The sequence below is a fragment of the Aquarana catesbeiana genome, linkage group LG01, assembly GCF_042186555.1.
Source record: "Aquarana catesbeiana isolate 2022-GZ linkage group LG01, ASM4218655v1, whole genome shotgun sequence".
Taxonomy (NCBI): Eukaryota; Metazoa; Chordata; class Amphibia; order Anura; family Ranidae; genus Aquarana; species Aquarana catesbeiana.
Genome location: NC_133324.1, coordinates 930,755,693 through 930,778,585, shown reverse-complemented (window position 1 = coordinate 930,778,585; position 22,893 = coordinate 930,755,693). Strand labels below are relative to the sequence as shown.

General features: G+C 41.7%; 1 protein-coding gene across 4 annotated transcripts in view; it reads left to right on the top strand.

Moving 5' to 3' along the window:
• ZNF638 (zinc finger protein 638) overlaps positions 1-22,688 on the top strand; it is a 74,079-nt gene extending 51,391 nt beyond the window's left edge. For 3 of the 4 annotated variants that reach the window (XM_073611053.1, XM_073611054.1, XM_073611052.1), the window contains exons 19-26: positions 415-1,675; positions 5,990-6,076; positions 10,096-10,161; positions 11,910-12,750; positions 14,114-14,338; positions 16,208-16,309; positions 19,047-19,165; positions 21,916-22,688. In XM_073611053.1, the coding sequence (XP_073467154.1) occupies positions 415-1,675; positions 5,990-6,076; positions 10,096-10,161; positions 11,910-12,750; positions 14,114-14,338; positions 16,208-16,309; positions 19,047-19,165; positions 21,916-21,972 (2,758 nt within the window). In that variant the 3' untranslated portion in view covers positions 21,973-22,688. The remainder of the gene's footprint in view (positions 1-414; positions 1,676-5,989; positions 6,077-10,095; positions 10,162-11,909; positions 12,751-14,113; positions 14,339-16,207; positions 16,310-19,046; positions 19,166-21,915) is intronic. The other variant, XM_073611055.1, reaches the window with a different exon arrangement.
• The last annotated feature ends 205 nt before the right edge of the window (positions 22,689-22,893 follow it).

Genomic DNA, 22,893 nt, shown 5'->3' with positions numbered 1-22,893 from the left:
ACCATCCTGCTGTTTACTTTATTTAGTCATTAGAGCAGATCCGATATGAGAGGAGACAGTTGAAGTATGAAATACTGTTTTGTACGTAGCTTTCGTTTTTAAAGGGGGATGCAACTTGAAATTGATACACTTTTTGTAATTGGGACCTGTCTGCATAGTGACACAAGGGGGGCTCTTGTCCCCTGAATTCCCTCAGTCAGGTCTTTCCCATCACTTAATTTTGCCAGCAGGTTACTCAGTAGGTGAAACTTGTGTTTTGCAACTTTGGGACCCTGTAGCAGAGAACAGGCAACTAGGTGAAATTCAGTTTACTTGGACACTCACACAAGGAAAATAGACATCTTGGTCTGAGTGACCTAGTCTGAGGTAACCAGGAAGGGTGTTTTTAACATTTTATCATGTAACGCCTTCCAGCTCCGAGCCTGATCAAAACATATGTGAAGAAGTGCCCCCAACTCTTGATGAAGAGAGCCAGCCGGAGGAGCAGCCTGTGTCTGAGACTGACATTGCTGAGGCAGGTGTGGAAGCGGCGGTTGTTGAAGCAGCGGTTGTTGAAGCGGCAGCTGTGGAAGCTGCAGGTGTGTTTACCAACGAAGAAGTCGAAGTAGAGGACGATGATGACTATGAGGAAGCTGCGGAGGCACCCGAAGCACCTGAAGCTCCAGAGGCGCCATCCTTTATCCAGCCACAGCCAGTAGAACAGCCTGAATGTAGTTTGATTGCTCAGCCATATGTAACGGAAGAGTCCGACGTTCTGGTGTCTGTAGAATCTGATGAGGAAGAGTGTGACACGCAGTGTCCTGAAATCCTAAATGCAATACCAGTGATTGACAGTGCCAGTATGGAACACATGCTGACAGCAGAAGACTCAGAGTCTGATAGCAATGATATGGAGACATCTGCCAATGTAATGTCAGGGGATTGCCCAAAACGTGTAGCCGAAGCCTCAGCTGTAAAGGACCAAAATGCCTTTGCAGTAGATCCGAAGCCAGATGATGAATGGATAAGTGTCGAAGCATCTCAAGTTCCAAACACGCTTTCTGAACCCACAAACAAGGAGTCTGAGGGTTCCACGGTCATCGGCTCTCTCGGTAAAGAGGAGACTTCTTCGGTCAGAGCTGAGAGCAGCGATAAGGAAGCCAAACCTGAATCTGGTCGTAGTCCGAGGGATGCGAGGAGTAAACGTAGTGAAGAAAATGCCCATTCTAATGAGGATAAGTCTAGACAGAGGAGAGAAAGGAGCAGGCAGTCTTCTCATGGAAAAAACGCAGATGAGTCAGTCGGAGAAGTCCTTGAAGAGCCCAAAGACTCAGAACAAGCAGCCATGGCAGGTAAAGCACCTGTGGCCAGGACTGCAAAATTTAATCCTCAAAGGGGTGAACTGTCTGTAACACTCACAGTGGATAAGTCGTCTTCAAAGACACCGGACTCCAGAAAAAGGTATTCTGGAGACAGAGGATCTTCAGGAAGAGAGAGCAGCACCCCAAAATCGAGCAGTAATCGATCCAGCCCATCAGAGAGCATATCCAGTAACCCAAAAACTGCCACTGGGTCACACCAGACAAGGAGCGGTCACAGAGGTGTCAGCACTCAGGACAGAGACTCAAAAGTCCCCTCCAGAGCACGGGACATCGACTTCAGGTCAAACAGGAAGGACGACCGATCAAAGGATAGTGTAAGTTTATTTTATCATATTCTTCTGTTCTGTTGCCCAATTTTGGGTCTCCTTGTATTTGCTAGTTTTACACACACATCTCCTAAATTTTATGTTGAACCATGCAAAGTTGTACATGGTTGTTAAAGAGGAACTGCAGTCTGCTCAATTTGTAATAAAAACATCTTTGCCACTCTGAAGCCTCCCTCCAACCAGTTTGCATATTTTATATATATTGTGATTCTGTACTTGCCAAATATGCTGCAAAAATCTCCCTCCACTGAGTCTGGTTGCATCCATTTTAACTGTGGGCAGCTGAAGCTGCTGCCTGTTCACTTCCTAGATTTACACAGACACACAGAAGCACACCTTCAGCTCTTATGGCTCATCCCCCCCCTCCCTTCCTGGCAAACTATCAAGAGAGTAAGAGAGCTGTGCATGATGTCATAAGCCTAGCCTAATGACCAGATAAGAAACAAGAAGTGGGCTGTATAAGGTACTGGCAGATAAAAAAATGTTTTACTATCCAAAGTTAAACCAACAAGGGCAGAACATTTAATAGATGGAAAGATGATACAATTACTGAAGGTTCCTCTTTAACTGATCCAACTTTGTCTCCTGGTCATATTACATTTCTAAGCGAGATACTATGGGAGTTATGCTAATTCTTTCCTTAGGTTACTTGATGCAGCTGAAGTTTGAATTCCTATATTATTCAGATTTGCAAACGTCCCTTTAATGGCTAAAGGTGGTCATAGATGGATCCCTGCTGAACCCAGCCAAATTTCAATCCATGTGTGGCCACTGTAGTTGAACAGAAGTCTTTCTACCGTTTCACTTCTGTTCAACCACATTGTCGGATACTGCTCGATCTGCGGCTGCAGTGCTGATCTGTGTATTCTGACAGGAGGTGGGTTTCCCCGTTGTCAGAATGCAATGACGGACCGGCGGGAGGATTCCCTCATCCACCTTTTGAATGTGTGGATGTGGGAATCTTCTTCTTTTTTTTTTTTTTTTCTTTTTTTTATTTCCTATTCAGCTTACCTGGCTGATTGAAAAAAAAACTGAACCTATGTATGACCAACTTAAGTATTTAAGTAAAACCTCGGCCTCCCTGTTTGACAGCTGCTCAGATGTAATCGCAACTACAAGTCCATTATTTTCAGTCAGACAGACCTGACTATTAGAATTACATTGCGATCAAGAAAGAGGACAACACAGTGCAGCACTTCTAAGTAAAAACCAGGAAAAAGATTGCTGCAGTCCTGTGTATCTAAGGGGTTAATCTACTAAACCTGGAGAGTTCAAAATCCAGTGCAGCTGTGTGTGGTAGCCAATCGGCTTCCTTTTTTTTTTTTTTTTTTTCTTTGTCAAAGCCTTAAGTTAGAAGCTGGCTACCATGCACAGCTGCACCAGATTTTGCACTCCATATTTAGTAAATCAACCACTAAGTTTTTAATGGAAACCAAGTCTTTAATGGGCCGTACACACGACCTGAAAATCCGAAGACAGATCATCCGTTTTTTTCTTTTCATGCTAGTCTCGTATCGAAAATGAGTTTACTAAAGTGATGAAAATTCTCGTACGACAGAATAAAAAATTGGAAGTGATGCCATGTGTCGTAGTGTATTTGTATTGTATTTTTGGACGACAACTGTACTGATTAAACAACAATTGGACGATCTGGTATCATACAAGATTTTCGTGCTTGTCCGATTGGATATTGGACGAACTGTCAAGATTGGCTCTCGAAAGCTCTGTACCAACGATCTGATTGTCGTACGATTGCTTTGAAAGCAGTATTTTTTTGGACGATTTTTGAATTGTGTGTACTACTCCTAACATGTTTGAGATCACCAGCTGATTTTCATATGTATTTCTAAGCAGATCACTCACAAATCTGAGATTTTTCAGCAACCATGAAGTGTGATCAGCAATCTTTTTTTTTTTTTTCTCCCCCCTAATCAAGTAGGCCTCTCAAATTTTGCATGCTTAACATAAGCTCAAATCTAGGTAAAATCCAAATCTTTTGCAAATTAACTCAAACTATAATTTCTGTGTAAATGGCAGCATATAATTCTGCTGATAGCCTTTAAAAGCTAGGACAATGTTCCTGTTCTTGCATGCCTAGGATTTGTAAGCAATTTGATAATCCTACAAAGAGCTTTTCACCAGTGATTTTCTTAAAGGAGAAGTTCACCTTTGGGAACATATTGCGTGTTCCACCCTAAAAAGGGGTGGAACATGTAACATGTTGCCAGGGCTGCAGCTACTCGCTGTTCCCTCCTCCCTGTGACAGCAGTATAGGGAGAGGTTCCCCGTACTAGCTGTCAGATTTTGAAAGCAGTGCGGGGCTCCACCCACACGGCCACATCATTCATTCACAGCTCTGTGTGTGTATGAACTACAAGCCCCGATATACTTTTGCGGCTGTTGACCTGCGCTGTGATAGTTCATGGAGACTTCCTGTTGGTGTGAACCTGGCTATACTATTTACGGGGAAGATGGCTCACACTGACAGTCTGCTGGAGACTTACTTGCATGCTGCAATGCTTTCCAGACTCCTAAAAAAAAAAAAAAAAAGAGAAATGTTAAATGCACATTTTATTTTACCTGTAAAAAAAAAGTGCAGCATTTTTTTTAAAGTGAACTTCTCCTTTTAAATGTTTAAAAATTGCAGCCTATAAATTGCTTCCTGGTCAGATGACACCTTAGTGTGAAAGTGCATGCAGTGTTTGCAATACTGGCATTTTGGGCCTCGTTCACATGGGCATACTTAAGCCTTTGTGAGAGCCATGTTTGCCTTCATTGGGATGCCCGGGTGTTCCATACATCCCCGTGCAGGCAGTCCCATTCATGCCTTTAGGACACAGAAGCTGCTCCTAGTTTGACAGCTGTCAACGAACGTTCGGGGCCATGCACTCACACGGAGTCGGGGCTTTATCCATGCACCTGCTGCTTCCTTATTGCCATGAATGGGACTGCCTGCATGATGATGCACCAAACACTTGTGCATCCCTGTGCAGAGAGACATGCACCTTGCACAGGCATACACATAAATATTCCTGTGTTATAGCGGAGTTCCGCCTGGGAAAAAGCAGCTACAAATACTGCAGCTGCTGACTTTTAAAATAAGGACACTTCCCTGTCCAGGGCGCGTCCCTCAGCTCCGGGTGGAGGCGCCGGCATTGCTAGTAAGGGAATCAGGAAGTGAAGTCTTGCGGCTTCACAGCCTGGTTCCCTACTGCACATGCGCAAGTCATGCTGCACGTTCTGAGTGGTCCCTGCTGTCTTCTGGGACCTGTGTGTCTCCCAGAAGACAGCGGGCGGATTGGAGGGGCCGGACGTGGCATAGATCGCTGCGAATACTGGTATCTGCCCCCCCAACCACCCCCTCCCCCCTGAAAGGTGCCAAATGTGACACGGGAGGGGGTGAGGGAGGAATCTGGACAGTGAAAGTTCCATTTTTGGGTGGAACTCCGCTTTAACAAAGCCGAAACAGTGTTGCAGACTTGTAAAGTGGTCCTGAAACCTTAACCTACAAGGTGAATTAAAATAGTTACTCTGATTTTTCACAAGTGTCTCGAAGAAAATAAAAATCCTACAGAATTTGTATAGGCAAGAGTTTTCAAGGTAAGCTGTAGGTTGACTAGGATGCTTTCTAAAACGGATTCTGTGGTGACAGAATTTCAGCTATGCTGCGTCTCATCTAACTAGGTGACTTTATACAGACTTAAACAAGGGGGTACAGATAAAGGACAATACAGCTGTCATTTATTTATTTTTTTCAGATCTTGTGATAGTTTGTTTATAAACTGGCAATGCCTCTAATGCGGTTTAAGCACTTTCAAGTGCACTAGGTCATTCACCATAATGCACTCTGTAATTGAATTCTGTACTTTAGTACTTGTAAGAATATATCTTTAAATCCGTCCTAAACTGTTACATTATGTGCATTCCAGATGTTCTGTAACCTAAATCATTAAAGCCTTTTTTTTTAGCTAAAAAAAAAAAAAAAAAAAAACTAAAAATCAGCACAAGGGACATAACTTACAAGTTGGTGTGATGTGTCCCTCCTTGTGTTTATTCAGTAGAAATCTTCATATGTCCTATCGATCATCTGCCTGGCCCCCATTCAAAGTATCTGTAATACATATCTTAATCTTGATGTTCCTGATATGGTTACAGGGTCTCTTTAATTTAATTTATTTTGTGCTACATAGCTTATGTTATGCAGCCCTAGGCCAGAGTTCATGTGCGCTTTCCAGACTTTTGGGTATATAGCAAATAGATATATATCTCTAATGGTAATTGCAGTACTGATTATTTTTGCAGCCGGTTTGCTTTGAATCTGTTGGTGATGGCATAGGGGAGTCTAATCAGAGTACAGGTGACACGTCCAGCTCTCAGAGTTTAATAAAGGTACATATATTTGAATCCTGTGTGCTGAATTACTAGATAAGATATTTAGAAGCCTGCTGAATTTACACTAAGGGCTCGTTCACACGTGTGTCAAAACCCGGTGTTTAAGCTGCATTTATGCAGTGTTTTGTAAGCTTCCTAACTACCGTTCAATGCCTGCCAGGAGTATTACAATGGGCACTACACAGTGTGGTACACAGATGCAGTAGCATTGTCTTTAAAAATGAAGCAGCATGATGCTTTTATAAGGCATCAATGCTTATCAGTTGTCTCCATTTAATTTAGTGGTAACGCACCTATAGCATTTATGGCGCAGTAGTGTAACTTTTATAACATGTTAGCTGGGTGCTGGGGGAGAGGCAGTTGGAGGTTCCTGTGTCCCAAAATGCACTGGGAAATGGAGAACACAGATGGCACAGCTCCAGCAGCTTCCTGTTTGTACAAAGCCGCCTTGTGGTAAAACCATTTGCTTGTGTCCAGGCAAAAGCCTCAAGACTGACAGCGATACTGACAGTGCCAGGCTGGAGCTGGGGGCAATGAGCATTCAATGCAAAGCTTTGTGTCAGTGCCTGCAAGTGACCGTGACAATCTTTTCATGATCCTCTTGACCTGGACCAAGCCAAAGATCAAAACATACGTATTCAACTTACAGAGAAATCACAAAAATGTCCCATCACATCGCAACCTAACCACGCCTCAAAGCAGTTTTCCTCTTCATCACTTTCCCTATAAAGTGGAACTTCACACACTCAGTCAACATTGATTATTTTTAACCCCCATGCTGCTTGCATTGGTAAAGAGGAAAATATTTCACACTCATGCATGCCTGAGCCAAGGGCAGGTGGATTCTAGGAAGTAAATGCTACATAAATAATCTGTCCTTATTCGACATGGCCACAGCCAGAAATGCTGGGGGGGGGGGGGGGGGGTTAAAATTCTCAATAAAATTAAGCATGTCTCGAAACATGGATGGGGATGGGTGGGGAAGTTTGCTTTTGAATATTAAAAATTAATACATTTTTTTTTTTTTGGTTTGTGGAGCTCAGATGAAGTGAAGATCCACTTTAAGCACTTCCTACTAGAAAATCAACACTTTCATGGGCATTCAGCAAGCAACCTTGATGCTTTTTTCAATGCTACAAAATGCGTCAACACATCAATGCTATAGGTGCATTCATTAGCGTTGCTTTCATTCTTTATAATCCACACACGTGTGACCGAGCCCTTAAGAGATTTTCTGCTTTTGGTGAAATATGAAAACACGTTGTGCTTCTGGGTGGTGGACAATGTAACCTACCTTCTGATACCTCACTTATCTGCCTATTAATCCCTGTTCATGATCCTATTCTTCTCCATCTTGTTTGAGGGCAAAGCAGACAGCAGGATATCCTGGCGTTGCAAACAATGCTAAACTATTGTGTAGTTTTACTGTCCCTGCTTGGCAAGTGTAAGAGCAAGCAGCAAAAGATTAGTCCACCCAAATTGAGGCTGATAAATTTAAAACCGAAGAACTAAAAAAAACAAAAAAAAACCCATCTGTGCACTCAGCAGTATGAACTTGACAGACTTCTTTTTTTTCTGTTCATTTCAGATAAAGTAGGGGAAGGTTATAACTTTTTATTCCCCCCATCCTCTGCGTCCCATTGAGGAGATTTACCTCCACTTCCTGTCCCATAGCCAAAACAGGAAGTGAAAGGAAATCCATGCAAGTTGAGGGGATCCATTGTGTGACCCCCCCCTCACCAGAACTAGTGTCCCTATTGGAAGTTTCCCTTCTGTTACTGTTCTGGGGACGACCCAAAATATGGATTTTCGTTTTCGACCAAAATGGATTTTCGTTTTACTTTCACTTTTGATGATAACCGGTAAACAGGACAAATAGAGAGAGGGAATCTCCCTAAAGAGGACACAGGCAGCAATAAAAACTCACAGGTGTTCTAATCCCTCTCCAATCTATCCAAATTTTTAAAAAATGCCTTAGTTATACTTTAAGCTTTAAAACCCTCTAATAGTTTCCTCTTTGGAAGACTTTATAGATGAGAACCCCCTTCAATAACTCCCAGCTGGATTTTTTATGCTATGGAGAATACAATAGGAATGTCTGTAAATTCAAAACTTGCTTTGTTGTAGAATGACCTCTTAATGAACCCAAGGAACATTTGTATCTATGACAGGCAAAAACCGCGCCCACCGCTTATAAATCTTCTTTCTACATTAAGATGCTGCCACTATATACCTTTTTGGATGATCTGTATACCACGGTTACATCAGAAACACAACAGTTTCTTCAGTGCTGAGGGTTCAGGAGGTGGAGATTTTCCCACTACAGCCTGTATACACGCCCACATGTGTGATGTCAGTATCATGTGACCTGGCTATCTCTGAGAACAAGAAGCTGTTCTCTCCACCATAAAAGACACAACTGAGCATGTGCAGGTTGGCTTTTGCTTGTGTGTTAGCTGGCTTTCCCAAGCTAGACATTGCAGTGGAGGATCTGTGCATACACCATATAACGGCTTTTTTTTACACAATGCAGAGGATTAACCTTTTAAGTTCCACAGGGAGTATAACAAGCATGCTATGCTGCATACTTTTTTTTTTTTTCCCTGAATGTGCAGTGTGTTGGGGAGGATTTGTCCATCCCTGTAGTATAAACAATGCATATTAAATGGTTCAAACCAGATTTCTTTAGAAAGAGTTGAGGAAGAGGGGGGAATTGACACGGTTTGAAGTGTAGTCTCCTAAATGAGTCTTCTAGTCACAAAGATAGCTCACTGTCTTTGGGCATGCAGGTTTATCTCAGGCAGTGCAGTCAGCACCAATTACTGTAATATAGCAGTAAAAGTCATCTGAGCAGTACAGGAGCCCCCCCCCCAAAAAAAAAGGTTGTCAGCAACAAATGCTGTAGCTGCTGACTTTTTTTAATATAAGAACACTTACCTGTCTTCAGCCTGCTTTGGGCCCAAGTGCTCTCATCTTGGGTAAGAGAAACCGGCAGACAGCCTATTGCGCATGCGCAAGCTGTGCTGCGCTTTGTGTACGGTCCTGCAGACTTCTGGAACTTGTGTCCCAGAAGGCTGGGGGGATCGGCACGACAATCTGACCGGGAATGGGTATCTGTCAAAACCAGGTACCACCCCCCTCAAAAAAGTGCCAGATATGGGGGGGGGGGGGGGGGTTAGGATGCAAACAAGTGGCGCCTCCCCCATTTTGGGAGAAGTTCTGCTTTATTTTGTCCTGAAGTAGGTTTACCTGACAGGTATCCTATTCTATACATTGGAATGCTTTTTTCACATATTTCATTGTCGAGACTAAAAATCTGAATCTCTGTGGAGGATTTATATTTTTGTTCAAAAAGGGACCGGCTAGCAAATGTCTGGTGTAACATCACTTGAGAATTGGCATACAGTCTGAAACCACTCCAGACTTTTCAGTAGTTTCCCTTTATAAACAGCAGGTGGCAGTGTTGCCATTCTTTTTTCTTTTTTTTCCTTGTGCAGCCATAAATATGAGATTTTCACTGCACCAGAAAGTCATTGGTCTTGTCATATTAGTAATAAAGGACAATATGAACTGTGATTTTATTCCTGGAAATGGCCCTCTCTTATTTGTAAGAACAGTAAACAGTGCTAAGTGTTTTAACAGCAGTGGTGGTGATATCCAATGAGCTTATTAACCTTCTGTTAAAGAGGACCTGTTTTGAGACAATATGTGGACTGCCTCTACTGAAACCTCCAATTGATGAAAGGGTTATTTTCCAAGCTGTCATGTACACCCAAACGCTTCAGTGCTTACTAGCCGCATGCTTGCTCTGAAAGTATAGAGCGCATAAATATCCAGGCAAGTAATGGCCTGCATACACAATTCCTTTTAAGAATGGACTCATACCTATGTATTAGAAATTGGATGGCAAGGTGATGCAAGCCATAAAATCTCAGCGCAGGTCATCATGTGTTTTTTAAAATAACAGGAATGTTTCATGCATTTTTGACATAAGAATTTTTTTTTTTTTTGTGCAGAATTCATCATCGGGAAGGTGGGTACGAAACTCCACTCGAAAGAATCGGGAACAGAGATCAAAAGAGGTGAGACTTTTATGTCCGAGTGGCTTTTCTTGGGCCATTCCATTCGAATTTTTTTTTTTTTTTTTTAGTTGGCTTGTTGTTTAAGGCTGTAAAAGATTGACAGCCTGATGAAGTCACGCCTTTCAGATCCAACAGATCATTTCCAGTGTGCCCGGGAGGTCTCAATCCTGGGTGAGGACTGGCCATATAGAGCTAAAAAAAAATGGCAGTGTTCTATCAGTAGTATAAAGGCTAGGTTCACCTTTGGGTAGTATTTAAGGTGGAACATGTCCCAGCTCCTGCAGCCTCTTTTCCCTCTTGGCGTGACAGCAGACTGGGGATAATCTCTCTGCAACCGCTGTTAGAATACAAAAACAGTGTGGCCGTGTGGGACTTGACCCACACAGCCGCATCATTCATTCAGTTGCCTGTGAATGAATAGACTATAAAAATCATCAGGGAGTTGCACCCTTGGTCCACTGATCACAAATGTTCAATGCTTTCCAGGCATAAAATGCACTCTTTGCAGGAAAAAAAAAAAAGTGCAATTATTTATTTTTTTAATAAAGGCGCACTTACCCTTTTAATTCATTTTGTTTCCAGAGCTGTTTTATATATTTTTTTTTTTTTTTTTTGCACACCTGTTTAAAAAAATCATTTTAGGCCTGGAGATTGCATAAAACCCCCAAAACATATATTTTCTGAAAGCAGACACCCTAGAACAGAGGTGTCAAACTCTATTTCCTTGTGGGCTGCATCAGCATTATGGTTACCCTCCAAAGGGCTGGTTGTATCTGTTAGACTAGATGTCCAGAGCACCCCCTCCCCTTAGATGTCAAGAGTCCCCACCTCCCTTACAAGTGCACCCTTACTTTATGCTGCGGCCAGGAAGAAGCTGGGGGTGGAACTGGGAAATAAAGTGCAGAGGCTGAATGTGGAAACGAAGGGGTGCTGCAGCTGTACAGAGAGCCGCAGGATCTGTAAGAAAAGTTTGGTCTTCCTCTTTGCTGCCGACACAAAGTGAAGGCGGAGACTAGGGGTGTGCCACAGCTGCTGGAGAGGTGCGAGAGCCGGATTTGGCCTGCGGGGTTGTGTTTGACACATGCCCTCGAGCAGTGGTTCTCAACCCTGTCCTCTAACCCCCAACAGGCTGTGTTTGCAGGTTTACCTTTATCTTGCACAGGAGCTTTAAATCAGAGTGAATGGCTTGGTATTTTGGACAGCTATTTTATCTAAGAGAAATTCTCAAAACATGGCCTGTTGGGGGGTACTTGAGGACAAGGTTTGAGAACCACTGTCCTAGAGCAGTGTTTATCAACTCCAGTCCTCAAGGCGCCCCAACAGGTCATGTTTTCAGGATTTCCTTCAGATGAAACAGCTGTAGTAATAAATAAGGCAGTGAAACTGATCAAATCGCTTGTACAAAATAATGGAAAGCCTATAAACATGACCTGTTGGGGTGCCTTGAGGACTGGAGTTGAGAAACGCTGCCCTAGAGAATAGTGGTAGGTTCCAATTTTTTTTGTTACACGATATTGCCGCAAAGGCAATAAATTACCCAATTTTTTGGTAAAATATAAAAGATGAGGTTGCGCCCCTGCTGCCGGACTGCTTTCATTTGACAGGCGGCGGTCTGCTTGTTAGATTTACACACCATTCTGGTGGCTGCAACGTTATAAATGATTGGAACTTCATGAATTTCTCACTGCCCACATCTCTTTATTTGATAAGACCTCCCTTTGATCAGTTATTCGTTTACGTCTTTATAGGAAGGAGAAGATCCTTTCCCATTCAATCTTGATGAGTTTGTTACAGTGGATGAGATTGTAGAAGATAATACAGAAAAGCAGAAAGAGGATGAGGAAAAGTCTGGAACTGGTGCCACCAAGAGAGGAGAAAAGAGAAAGGAAAATCATCCTCCATCTTCAGACACGAAGAAACCCAAGGAGGCAAGCGGAGAGGCTCAGGAGCTTTCTTTTGTCACTTTGGATGAGGTTGGTGATGAGGAGGATAATGCAGCCACCCCAGAAGGTGCCCAGCATGGGGTAGCCCCATCCTTGAAGCCAGCAGACGAAGTCCACTCTAAAGACAAAGTACAGGCAGTAGACAAAGCCCATGCAGGCGACGGCCCCCTTCCTAGCACAAAGGAGTCAAGCGTGTTGATGACATTAGATGAAGTTAGTGATGACGAGGAGCCAAATGGTCCTGCCATGCCGAGCGGCTCTTCCACCATCCTTGACAAAGACCAGCTCCTGACGCTTGATGAGGTCAGCGGTGAAGATGAAGAACAGACTGAGAACAAAGAGAAAAAGAGTGCGAACCCGGAAACAAAGGAGAATCCAAAAGTCCCAGATGTCCATCCCCAAGAGCCAGACCAAGAGAGCCATGCAGAGCAGCCTATGCTCACGCTGGATGAGGTGAAGGCAGACGAGGAGGAAGAGGAGGATTCCATAGGTGATATGGAACACCAATTCTTAACGGTTGATGAAGTTGGGGAAGAGGAGGAAGATTCAGAGGTTAAAGAGGAGGCTGTAGCAGATTCCCAGTCCAAATCCTCAAGTAGATCGGGACAATCCAACAGTAAAACAAGTTCTAAATTATCACAACCAGGTTAGTTTGTGTTATTCAAAGAAACTGTAGACTCTTTTTACAGTTGTATATGTTCTAATGATCAGCAGTGCGTTTTTTGTTTTCTAAAAACAGGTTGGTTGTAAGTTTATGTACATGGAGTCAGTCGACCATTCACACACTGATTAAAATGATTACAACTTTGTAGTAAATTGATGTATCTCTGCATAATTGAATTACACATTTATTTATTTTTAGCTTGAATATTAGAACCCCCAAACATTATATATTTTTAAAGCAGAGGCCCTAGAGAATAAGTTAGTGGGTTTTGCAATTTTTTGTCACAGAATTTTTTGATGCAAAAAAAAAAAAAACATAATCCGCAATCCAATTTTTTTTTTTTTAGTAAAATATGATATGTTACGCCACGTAAATGGATACCTAATATGTATGTGTTGAGGCAACAAACAACATACATTTTACACTCCATAGGCGACACTTTAAAAAGTCTTTACAGTTACCACTTTAGGTTTACGCAGGTGGTCTGGTTCTAGGATTACTGCCCATGATTTGAAGTTCATGGTGATAGCTCACCTGTGGAACAATCGCTATTTGCATGCATGCAAGGCTGTCGCTTGCATTTGCCTGTGTGACAGCAGCACTTAAAATTATTTTTGTTTTTTACACACTTTCATTTTGTTTAATGTAAACATCACTTGTGCCAGTAATAGGCATGCGACAGGTACACTTTATGGAGAGATCTGGGGTCTATAAGACCCCAAATTAAAAGCATTTGATCTCACCAAGACAAGTGTGATCAAATGCTTTTTGTTTTCCGAAATTACACTGTTTACCTCCGGTTAAACCGGAACAGATGTAAGGTCATCGCTTTCAGTTCCCTATATTATAGAGATGAACAAAGCAGTTCCGGCCTTTGTTCGTTTCTATGATCAGCTGGCAGAAGCACTGACTGGTCAATTGGGTGTCCTGTTGGGATGGCACAGCCTGATGAAACGGTGTGAAAGGGGGACATACCCTCCCACACCTTGTAAAAGCAACCCGGCAGGTAGTTAGCTGCTAGAATTGCTTTTACATGAGTTGACAGACAGTCTGCTCTAAAAAAAAAAAAAAAGTACCGGATGATGCCTGCAGCTGCAATAACCACTTGAAGTCCAGCACCATACGGGTACATTGCTGGTCTTCAAGTGGTTAATGTTTCCATTTGGAAACTGATCATTACACAGCATTTCCAAAACAAAATAGTTAGATATTCTTAACTTTGCTTTCTCATTTCAATTCATGATCAGCTCAGATTTTGCACAGTCAACTTTTACAGAGATACTGAAGATATTGTTTGGGTATTCAAACCCATTTTTATCTTTTTTTTTTTTTTTTTTTTTTATAGATTCCAAAACGCCAGCTGGGCGAAGAGGCAGGCCCAGAAAACGTCCTTTATCTGAATCCGCTGAGGACACCAAGGACACATCACTGCAGACTTCTGCTGATTCCAGTATGGTCAGCGAGCCCGATAAGACCCCTTCTAAGACTAAACCGAAGACGGCTACTAAAGGCGCTGACCATGGCAAAGCAGGTGGCAACACTATTACCACCCCGGAAAAGCCTTCAGCTGGTAGGTTGTGTGTGTATGCTTAGGAAAAGTGGTGTAGATATTCTGTAATTTCCCATGCCTTTTTTTTTTTTTTTTTTTTAATAAATTTCTAACAATCATATGGATATAGAAAGGTTGTAACACGGAAGGACCTGGCAGCGCTTCAACCCTATTTAAGTAAGGTGCCAGCAATTGAATCCCCCATCACATTGTAAACTCAAGCTGCAGCTAGATTGATTTTGGATAGTCCAGAAAGGGGTTGGAGCTTGTTTTCATTGCCATATTATGGGCTAGCCATTCATTATACCATATGTTTTTCTTGTACAATTTTCCGCTGATACCAGCGGCGGATTTAACCCCTTTTTGGCTAGGGTTAAAACCGCCCCACTAGCGGCTGAATAGCACAGCTAAAACGACGGTAAAGTGGCGCTAAAAATAGCGCTGCTTTAGGGCTCCTCCACACGGACTTGTCTGTGTACGGAGCCTGCTCTGCTCAGCGGGGGTTCACTCCGTCGATCCCCGCTGAGCAGGTAGATGACGACGGGTCCATCGCTGCACACTGCAGCGACAGACCTGTCAGAACACTCCTCTCCCCTATGGGGGATCGGATGACGACGGACCGTAGAGTCCGTCGTCATCCGATCCGCAGACGGATGGAAAAGTAGGTTTTTCCTCTGTCACACTTTTTCGTGTCGGATGTCAGCGGACATGTCACCGCTGACATCCGACGCTCCATAGAGGTCTATGGAGCATCCGTTCAGGTCCGCCTAAGAAACTGACATGCAGACCTGAATGGATCGGCCGTGTGAAAGAGGCCTTACCGCTGACGCCTGGGCGTCAGCAGTGTGAAAGGGGTCTTATACTTCTAGTGGCTTTTAAGGAAGATTTTGGGAAATATTATTCTCCAGTGTTTCATAGGTGACTTACTGTAGCACAAAATGATTCCTTACTAAATTGTCTTTGGGGGATGACCCAAGAGCTGCTTCAGGGTTGATATGTCCGTGTGAGTGAAGATAACATGACGTCGCCCCCTTTTTCTTTTTCTTCTTTTTTTTTTACAAACTTTTTATTTGGTACAAAGAAATAGTACAAAAAGCTTATTGACACATGCCATAAAATGTACAAAGTAATTTCTACAAAAAGGAATAACAATATATATTAAGCGGTTCTTGAATAGAGTATAAATTTATATATAAATATAGCAATTCCTATTATACATTAAACTCTATATTCATATAATACTCTTCAGTGAACCTCAGTATTTGGTAGAATTATTCAGGGTTAAAGAAGAGATTAGCATGATTAAACCATGGGTCCCATTTCTTTGTGTAGAATTGGTTAGTGTTTTGTAGTGTGTGGAATATTTTTTCCATTAAATTAATATTGTTAATTCTGGTTTTCAAATGTGAAAGAGGAACTGTGGGGGATTTCCAATGGTATACTATCAACCAGTGTACAGCAACACATATTGTGTGGATCAATCTCATATTATGTATGGAAAGACCGATGATAGGGGAAAATAGGAGACAGTTATATATAGTGAGGTTTATGTTGTTGTTTGAGATTTTGGAGGCAAATTTTTCCAGTTGTTTCCATATCTGAGTAACTCTATCACAATCCCAGAAGATATGAGAAAAGGATCCTGCTGAATTGCAACCTCTGAAACATGTATGAGGGGTGTCAGGGAAAATAGCATGAATTTTAACTGGGGTACCCTTTTTCAGCGATGTTATAGCTGGTTTAGAAAATTGTAGCAGTCTAGCATCCAAATGGAGCTGGTGTAGGAACTGTTGTCTCTACCTTCGATCAGTAGGAAAAAGCCCAATTGTTAACTGATAAAATCGCTGTACTGCAACTTGCATGAACTCCAACCTTTCGTTTTTGTTTCAGGTACACCTAAAGCTTCTGAAACTCCAGCTAAGAAAACAAAACTGGAATCTCCTTCCCCAGGGAAGACCAAATTGGGCCCATTTAATGCTACTGTGCCAGTGGGTGAGTATTTGCATGTTACAGGATAGCCCAATCATAGATCAGCTAATCCTCTTGACAGTTTTGTGACCATAATGCCACTACAGCTTTTCATCAGTTTGTGTTACCAAAACCGAAATTTAACCTAAAAATGGTGCAGGGAGAAACCAATTTTGAAGTCGTGTACACAAGTCGGGTGTTCCAGATCAGTCTAGCATGGCAGTCCACCTTCTCTAGTACTTGCCGGCATTCACACGTGCGAGTTTACATGGATTTTGGAAACCTATTCTCTGTGTATGGTTTTTCCAGGTGTATTTAGGCTTGAGCATTTGTTTTTGTTTTTTCCAATGGAAAGCTAGATTCTAGGAGGAGATGGTTTATGCCTAAAAAAAAAAAAAAAACCCACTAGTAATATATAATTATTCACAAGCCTGTACTTCAATGCCTGAAGCACAAAAAGCTACTGTGTGAACTGGAGCTTCAAGCTATGAAACGCTGAGGTGTGAATCGGGGCTTATAGACTGGATCTCAAGCGCGCAGAAGCGAACGCTCGCGTAAGCCGCGCCCACATATGTAAACCATGTTCAAACCACACATGAGGTATTGTTGCGATAGTTAGAGCGAGAGCAATAATTCTAGCAAAAGACCTCTTGTAACTCCAAACAGGTTAACCTGTAAACCATTTTTTTAAAAGTGTCGCCTATCAAAATTTTTAAGTACTGTAGTTTGTCCCCATTCCACGAGTGCGCAATTTTAAAGCGTGACATGTTGGGTATCTGTTTACTCCGTGTAACATCTTTCACATTATACAAAAAAATTGGGCTGACTTTTTTTTTTTTTTTTTTTAATTTAACCGCTTCAGCCCTGGAAGATTTGACCCCTTTCCTAGGGCTGGGGAAAAATCGACTTAAATCTTGAGTTGAGAGGTCAAATCGATTCAAAATTTAAGCAAATCGATTTTTTTTGTTTTGTTTTTAGATTTTTCCGCGAGGCCGGATGCCGCGGACTAGGCCGATCTGCGGCCTCGCCTAAAGACTCCTGCCTGCAGCTCCTCAGGACTGGCGCGGTGTCCAAAAAGAATAAACTATTCGAATCATGAATCGAGTTTTTTAAATCGCAGATTTTATTTTTTTTTTTTTTTAAGAAAATCGCCCAGAGCACTTTTTGCGATACGTCGCTTTAACTGACAATTGCGCGGTCGTGCGACGTTGCACCCAAACAAATTGACGTCCTTTTTTTCCCACAAATAGAGCTTTCTTTTGGTGGTATTTGATCACCTCTGCGGTTTTTATTTTTTTACGCTATAAAGCGACAATTTTTTTAAAAACGCATTTTTTTCTTTTTGCTATAATAAATATCCCCCAAAAATATATAAAAAAACATTTTTTTCCTCAGTTTAGGCCGATACGTATTCTTCTACATATTTTTGGTAAAAAAAAATCGCAATAAGCGTATATCGATTGGTTTGTGCAAAAGTTATAGTGTCTACAAAATAGGGGATAGATTTATAGTATTTTTAGTATTAATTTTTTTTTAACTAGTAATGGCGGCGATCTGCAATTTTTATCGTGACTGCGACATGGTGGACACATCAGACATTTTTGACACATTTTTGGGACCATTGGCATTAATACAGCGATCAGTGCAATTAAAAATGCATTGTTTACTGTAAAAATATCACTGGCAGTGAAGGGGTTAAGTGTGTCCTAGTTTGTGTTCTAACTGAAGGGGGGAGGGGACTGTGCAGGGAAGATAACAGATCGCCTGTTCATACTCTGCATGAACAGACGATCTGTCTGTTCTCCCCTCAGAGAACCGGAAACTGTGTTTACACACACAGTTCTGGGTCCTCTGTGTCTCGGCGATCGCGGGAGCCCGGTGGTGATTGAGACTGCCGGGCACTTGCATCGGCTCGGGGGGGGGCTAGTGACCACAGAGCAAAGCGACGTTGCATAACGTCGTTTCCCCCAGCCGTACCATTCTGCCGCAGTAAAACTGCAGTGGCTGGTCGGCATGTGGTTAAAGTGCGTTTTTTCCAAAACAAAATGCATTTGAAAGACCGATAAGCAAATACAGTGTGACATAAAATACTGCAATGACCGCCATTTTATTCTGTAGGGTCTCTAAAAAAACATTTAAAAAAAAAATATATATATATATATATATATATATATATATATATATATATATATATATATATATAGTTTGGGGGTTCGAAGTAATTTTCTAGCAAAAAATACGGTTTTAAACTTGTGAACACAAAGTTCCAGAAAAGGCCTGGTCAGCAAGTGGTTAAACCCTATGGAACTCTTCACACTCTAGTCAGTTGCCGGTCATTTACGTTTTTACAGTCCTCAATGCTGCATGTCTAGTGCGGTAAAAAACCTGCCCCAAAAGCGCACCTCTCCATTGAAATGCACCCACAATTGTCTTTTTGGTGGGGTTTTTTTGGGTCACACTTCCTTTTTTTTTTTTTTCCCTTTTTGAAAACGCAGCAAAAACACATGCATGTTGCAATAGAGCAGTAATAAAGCAGTCTTAGACTGTCAGTTTTCCCATTCAGTATTTTTATCAATACGAAGCTGGCAGTTATGACTCCTGATGCCAATGGAAGGGAAAGGTGAATGTGGGTGGGGAGGGGGGTGAACCTGCAAGAGATCCCTTAGCGTGTGTCAGCTGCCTGCAACATCAGATTTGTACAACGTGCCTGAAAGGTCTTTTTAAGCGCTTTTTTTTTTTTTTTTTTTTTCTCCTCTTGCAGGCCTAGAGTTTCTTGTTCCTAAGACTGGATATTTCTGTGAGCTGTGTTCACTCTTTTACATGGATGAGGCATCAAAGTTGAAACACTGCAAGACTCTGCGCCATTACCAGGCAGTGCAGGTACTGAAATTGCTATTAAAGTGTGTGTGTTGTATGCATTTTAGCCACTAGGTGGTGGTATGCGATCACATTTTGCCATCTCCTAGATTTTATCATTGAATTGCAGAGGTTATCCCTCACTTTGTTTATGGACCGGATTTTTTACATTTCCTTTCGCAATATTTTTATTGGAAAAAAGGTTTTAAAACAAGAAAACCATTAACATACAAAAGAGTCATACATGAGGATTGACAATAAATCAGACCATCAACATCACAGTAAACTAAGGCTATAGTAAAAATCTGGCATCAGAGTTGAATATCCAATACAGGCGTTCGCTCCACTGAGCAGAATGAAAAAAGTATGACAATAAATAATTGAATACATACGTATATACTTCAAGAACCCAAGGGGTTAAAGTATAACTAAAGGCAAAACTTTTTTCTTAGTTTTGGATAGAGTGAAGATAGATTAGAACGTTTGTTAGTTTTTATTGCTGTGTGTGCCCCCGTTAGGGAGCTTCATCCTCTTTTGTCCTGTTAACCATTATCATTGAAAGTAAAAAAAAACCCAAATATTGGGTTGTCCCCAGAAAAGTAATAGAGGGGAAATCTTTCAATGGGGACACTGGTTCTGGTGACCTGGGGGTCCCCAAGGAATTCCCTTAATGTGCAGGGATTTCCTCTTCCTGTTTGGTTTTGGGACAGTGAAGGGAAGTCACCGCAATGGGACACAGATGGCAAAGAAAATAAAGTGTCTGACAGGTTATAACCCTCCCTTTCTTTATCCGAAATGAAAAACAAAAGTTTTGCCTATAGTAAAAATGGTGTCCAGAGCAATGTCTGAGATCGATATGTGCCCATGGTACAGGCCAAAAGGGCCTGACTGCGGCTCAGGAGACAACTATTAAGACAACCACCTTGTCCAACAGTCAGTACTGGACCTTTCCAAGAGTAGAACATATAACCAAATTAAAAGTTCGACCTTGTGATGAAGTGACGGGTTGGTCAGGCTGAAGAGCAAAAATGGCGCTGGAGAAAGTACAGCAAAATAGAAAAAAGAGGGGGTAAGACGCAACTAAGCTGATGCAGCGCCCTACAGTTCCATAAAACGTAGGCTATGGATCTAACCAGGGTAAAAATTTGTCATAATGTGTACATAAGTATCGTGTCATTTTTTTCGTTTACTAATGTACCATGGACCCATCCTTTTTATCTCCACCGAAAGGGGAGGTGTTTTCCATGCTTTTGCAATGATCTGTCTTGCGGCCTTAAATATATGGGTCGTAAGTGCATGTTCCCTTTTCGCTATCTATCATTACACTTTTCATTGAGATAAACAGGGAAATTTTAATTACTGCAGATATGCTATGTAGGAGGTAGAGACTGCATATATAATGAGCTGCATACAAATGCACGCCACACTTTTTACATATTTATTTGTAAAAAAAAAATGAAAACCATTTATCATTTTCCATCCACTTCACAATTATGTGCCATTTTGTGTTGGTCTATCAGATAAAATCCCAATAAAATACATTTACGTGCACACACACTATATTGTCAAAAGTATTGGGATGCCTGGCCCGCAGTTTCGCCTCTAATTCATTCCCAAGGTGTTCTATTGGGTTGAGGTCAGGCACCCATTCATTTCAGTAAAACACACCAAAGTAGCTCATGTAGCTTTTTGGATGTAGAGCTTTGTGTGTATTGATCCACTTGTCCAGAGTTTTTACATGTGTAAAAACGTGCATCTGCTTGCCATCTTCAGAGGGCCAATAACAATGAAAGACACTGCAAGGGTGACATGTATTTTGTGTTTCATGAGTGCGCTACACACAGAGATCCTCCCATTCATTTATAAAAAGTATCTCATATACACTATATTACCAAAAGTATTGGGACGCCTGCCTTTACGCGCACATGAAGGTTAATGGCATCCCAGTCTTAGTCCGTAGGGCTCAATATTGAGTTGGCCCACCCTTTGCAGCTATAACAGCTTCAACTCTTCTGGGAAGGCCGTCCACAAGGTTTAGGAGTGTGTCTATGGGAAGGTTTGACCATTCTTCCAGAAGTGCATTTGTGAGGAATGCGCTTCTGGAAGAATAGTCAAACATTCCCATAAACCAGTGATGGCGAACCTTGGCACCCCAGATGCTTTGGAACTACATTTCCCATGATGCTCATGCACTCTGAGGGAAGGCTGTCCACAAGGTTTAGGAGTGTCTATGGCAGTGATGGAGAACCTTGGCCCCCAGATGTTTTGGAACTAAATTTCCCATGATGCTCAACTACACTGCAGAGTGCATGAGCATCATGGGAAATGTAGTTCCAAAACATCTGGGGTGCCAAGGTTCGCCATCACTGGTTTATGGGAATGTTTGACCATTCTTCCAGAAGCGCATTCCTCACAAATGCACTTCTGGAAGAATGGTCAAACCTTCCCATAGACACACTCCTAAACCTTGTGGACGGCCTTCCCAGAAGAGTTGAAGCTGTTATAGCTGCAAAGGGTGGGCCAACTCAATATTGAACCCTACGGACTAAGACTGGGATGTCATTAAAGTTCGTGTGTGTGTGTAAAGGCAGGCGTCCCAATACTTTTAACAATATAGTGTACGTTCTAGCACTGTACACACACATATTTATATTAACCATCCTGCTGTATAGTATATTCTATAGTCCGTGCTGGCTGCTAATTTTATACTTTTCCCTTTTAGCGCAGCTTTTTTCTGTTTTCTTTAGAAATAATAAATACCTTTTTCTTTCTAGAAATACTTCGCCAAGGAGGAGACTACGACGACAAAAGGGAAATCTCCCAGCACATGAGATCACTGAACCTCACTAACAACTATACAAGCTCCGGGATGTGAAGTAGAACTATAGGGATCATTGTGTAAATTTCTTTTCCATTTCTAACATGTTCAATTATTTAAACAGATGTTTATGTTGTACACTCTGTAGACTGGTATAAATGTAATAGTCATTTTTCAGGAAATCTTTATTGCTAGTCTTTTACATTGTACTATTGTTATAGTACATACAATGATTTGGTCACTTGTTTTGAGAACTGTACATGGTCCTGGCTCAGAGTTTGCACCCACAACAGCTCCCCTGTGATTCTCTCATTGCCTCAAATCCCCAAGGCTTACTTGTGTGAGGAAGACAACAACGGGACACACATTTCTGCTATATAGGTGTATAGGGACAGCCTTATTGCTTGTTTTTCAGCAGCATTGTCTTATGTGAATTCCTCACAGTTTTAAACGTATTTTGTTGGCAAATGCTCTTACAATGTTTTCCAGTTTCTTTTTTTATCTGTTTTATTTTATTTTTTTGAGGTAGGAAGACTAGCTTAATGCTATTTAAAGAGAGGCCTCAGTATCATTGCACAGAAGGGTGCCATTGTTAAGATTTTTTTTGTTGTTTTTTTGAATGGTATTATCTTGGTTTTGCCAAATAAATCTTGGCATATCTTTAATGTATATTTTTTTCCAAAATGAAAACTAGAAAGTGTTTGTAAATAAAATATAAACGGTATCGCAGTCCTGTTTTTGTGGTGTTGTTTTATGGGTCCATTCAGAACTGATGTGAATTTAACACTTTAGAGGAAAATTACCGGTCTCCACACAGAGGGAATTTATACTTTAGGAGGAAGTAAACCCTGATGGGTTTTTCTTTTTATTTCCCTGCAAAGGTAAAGCATAATGGGCTACTATGCACCGCATAGTAGCCCATTATGTGTCACTT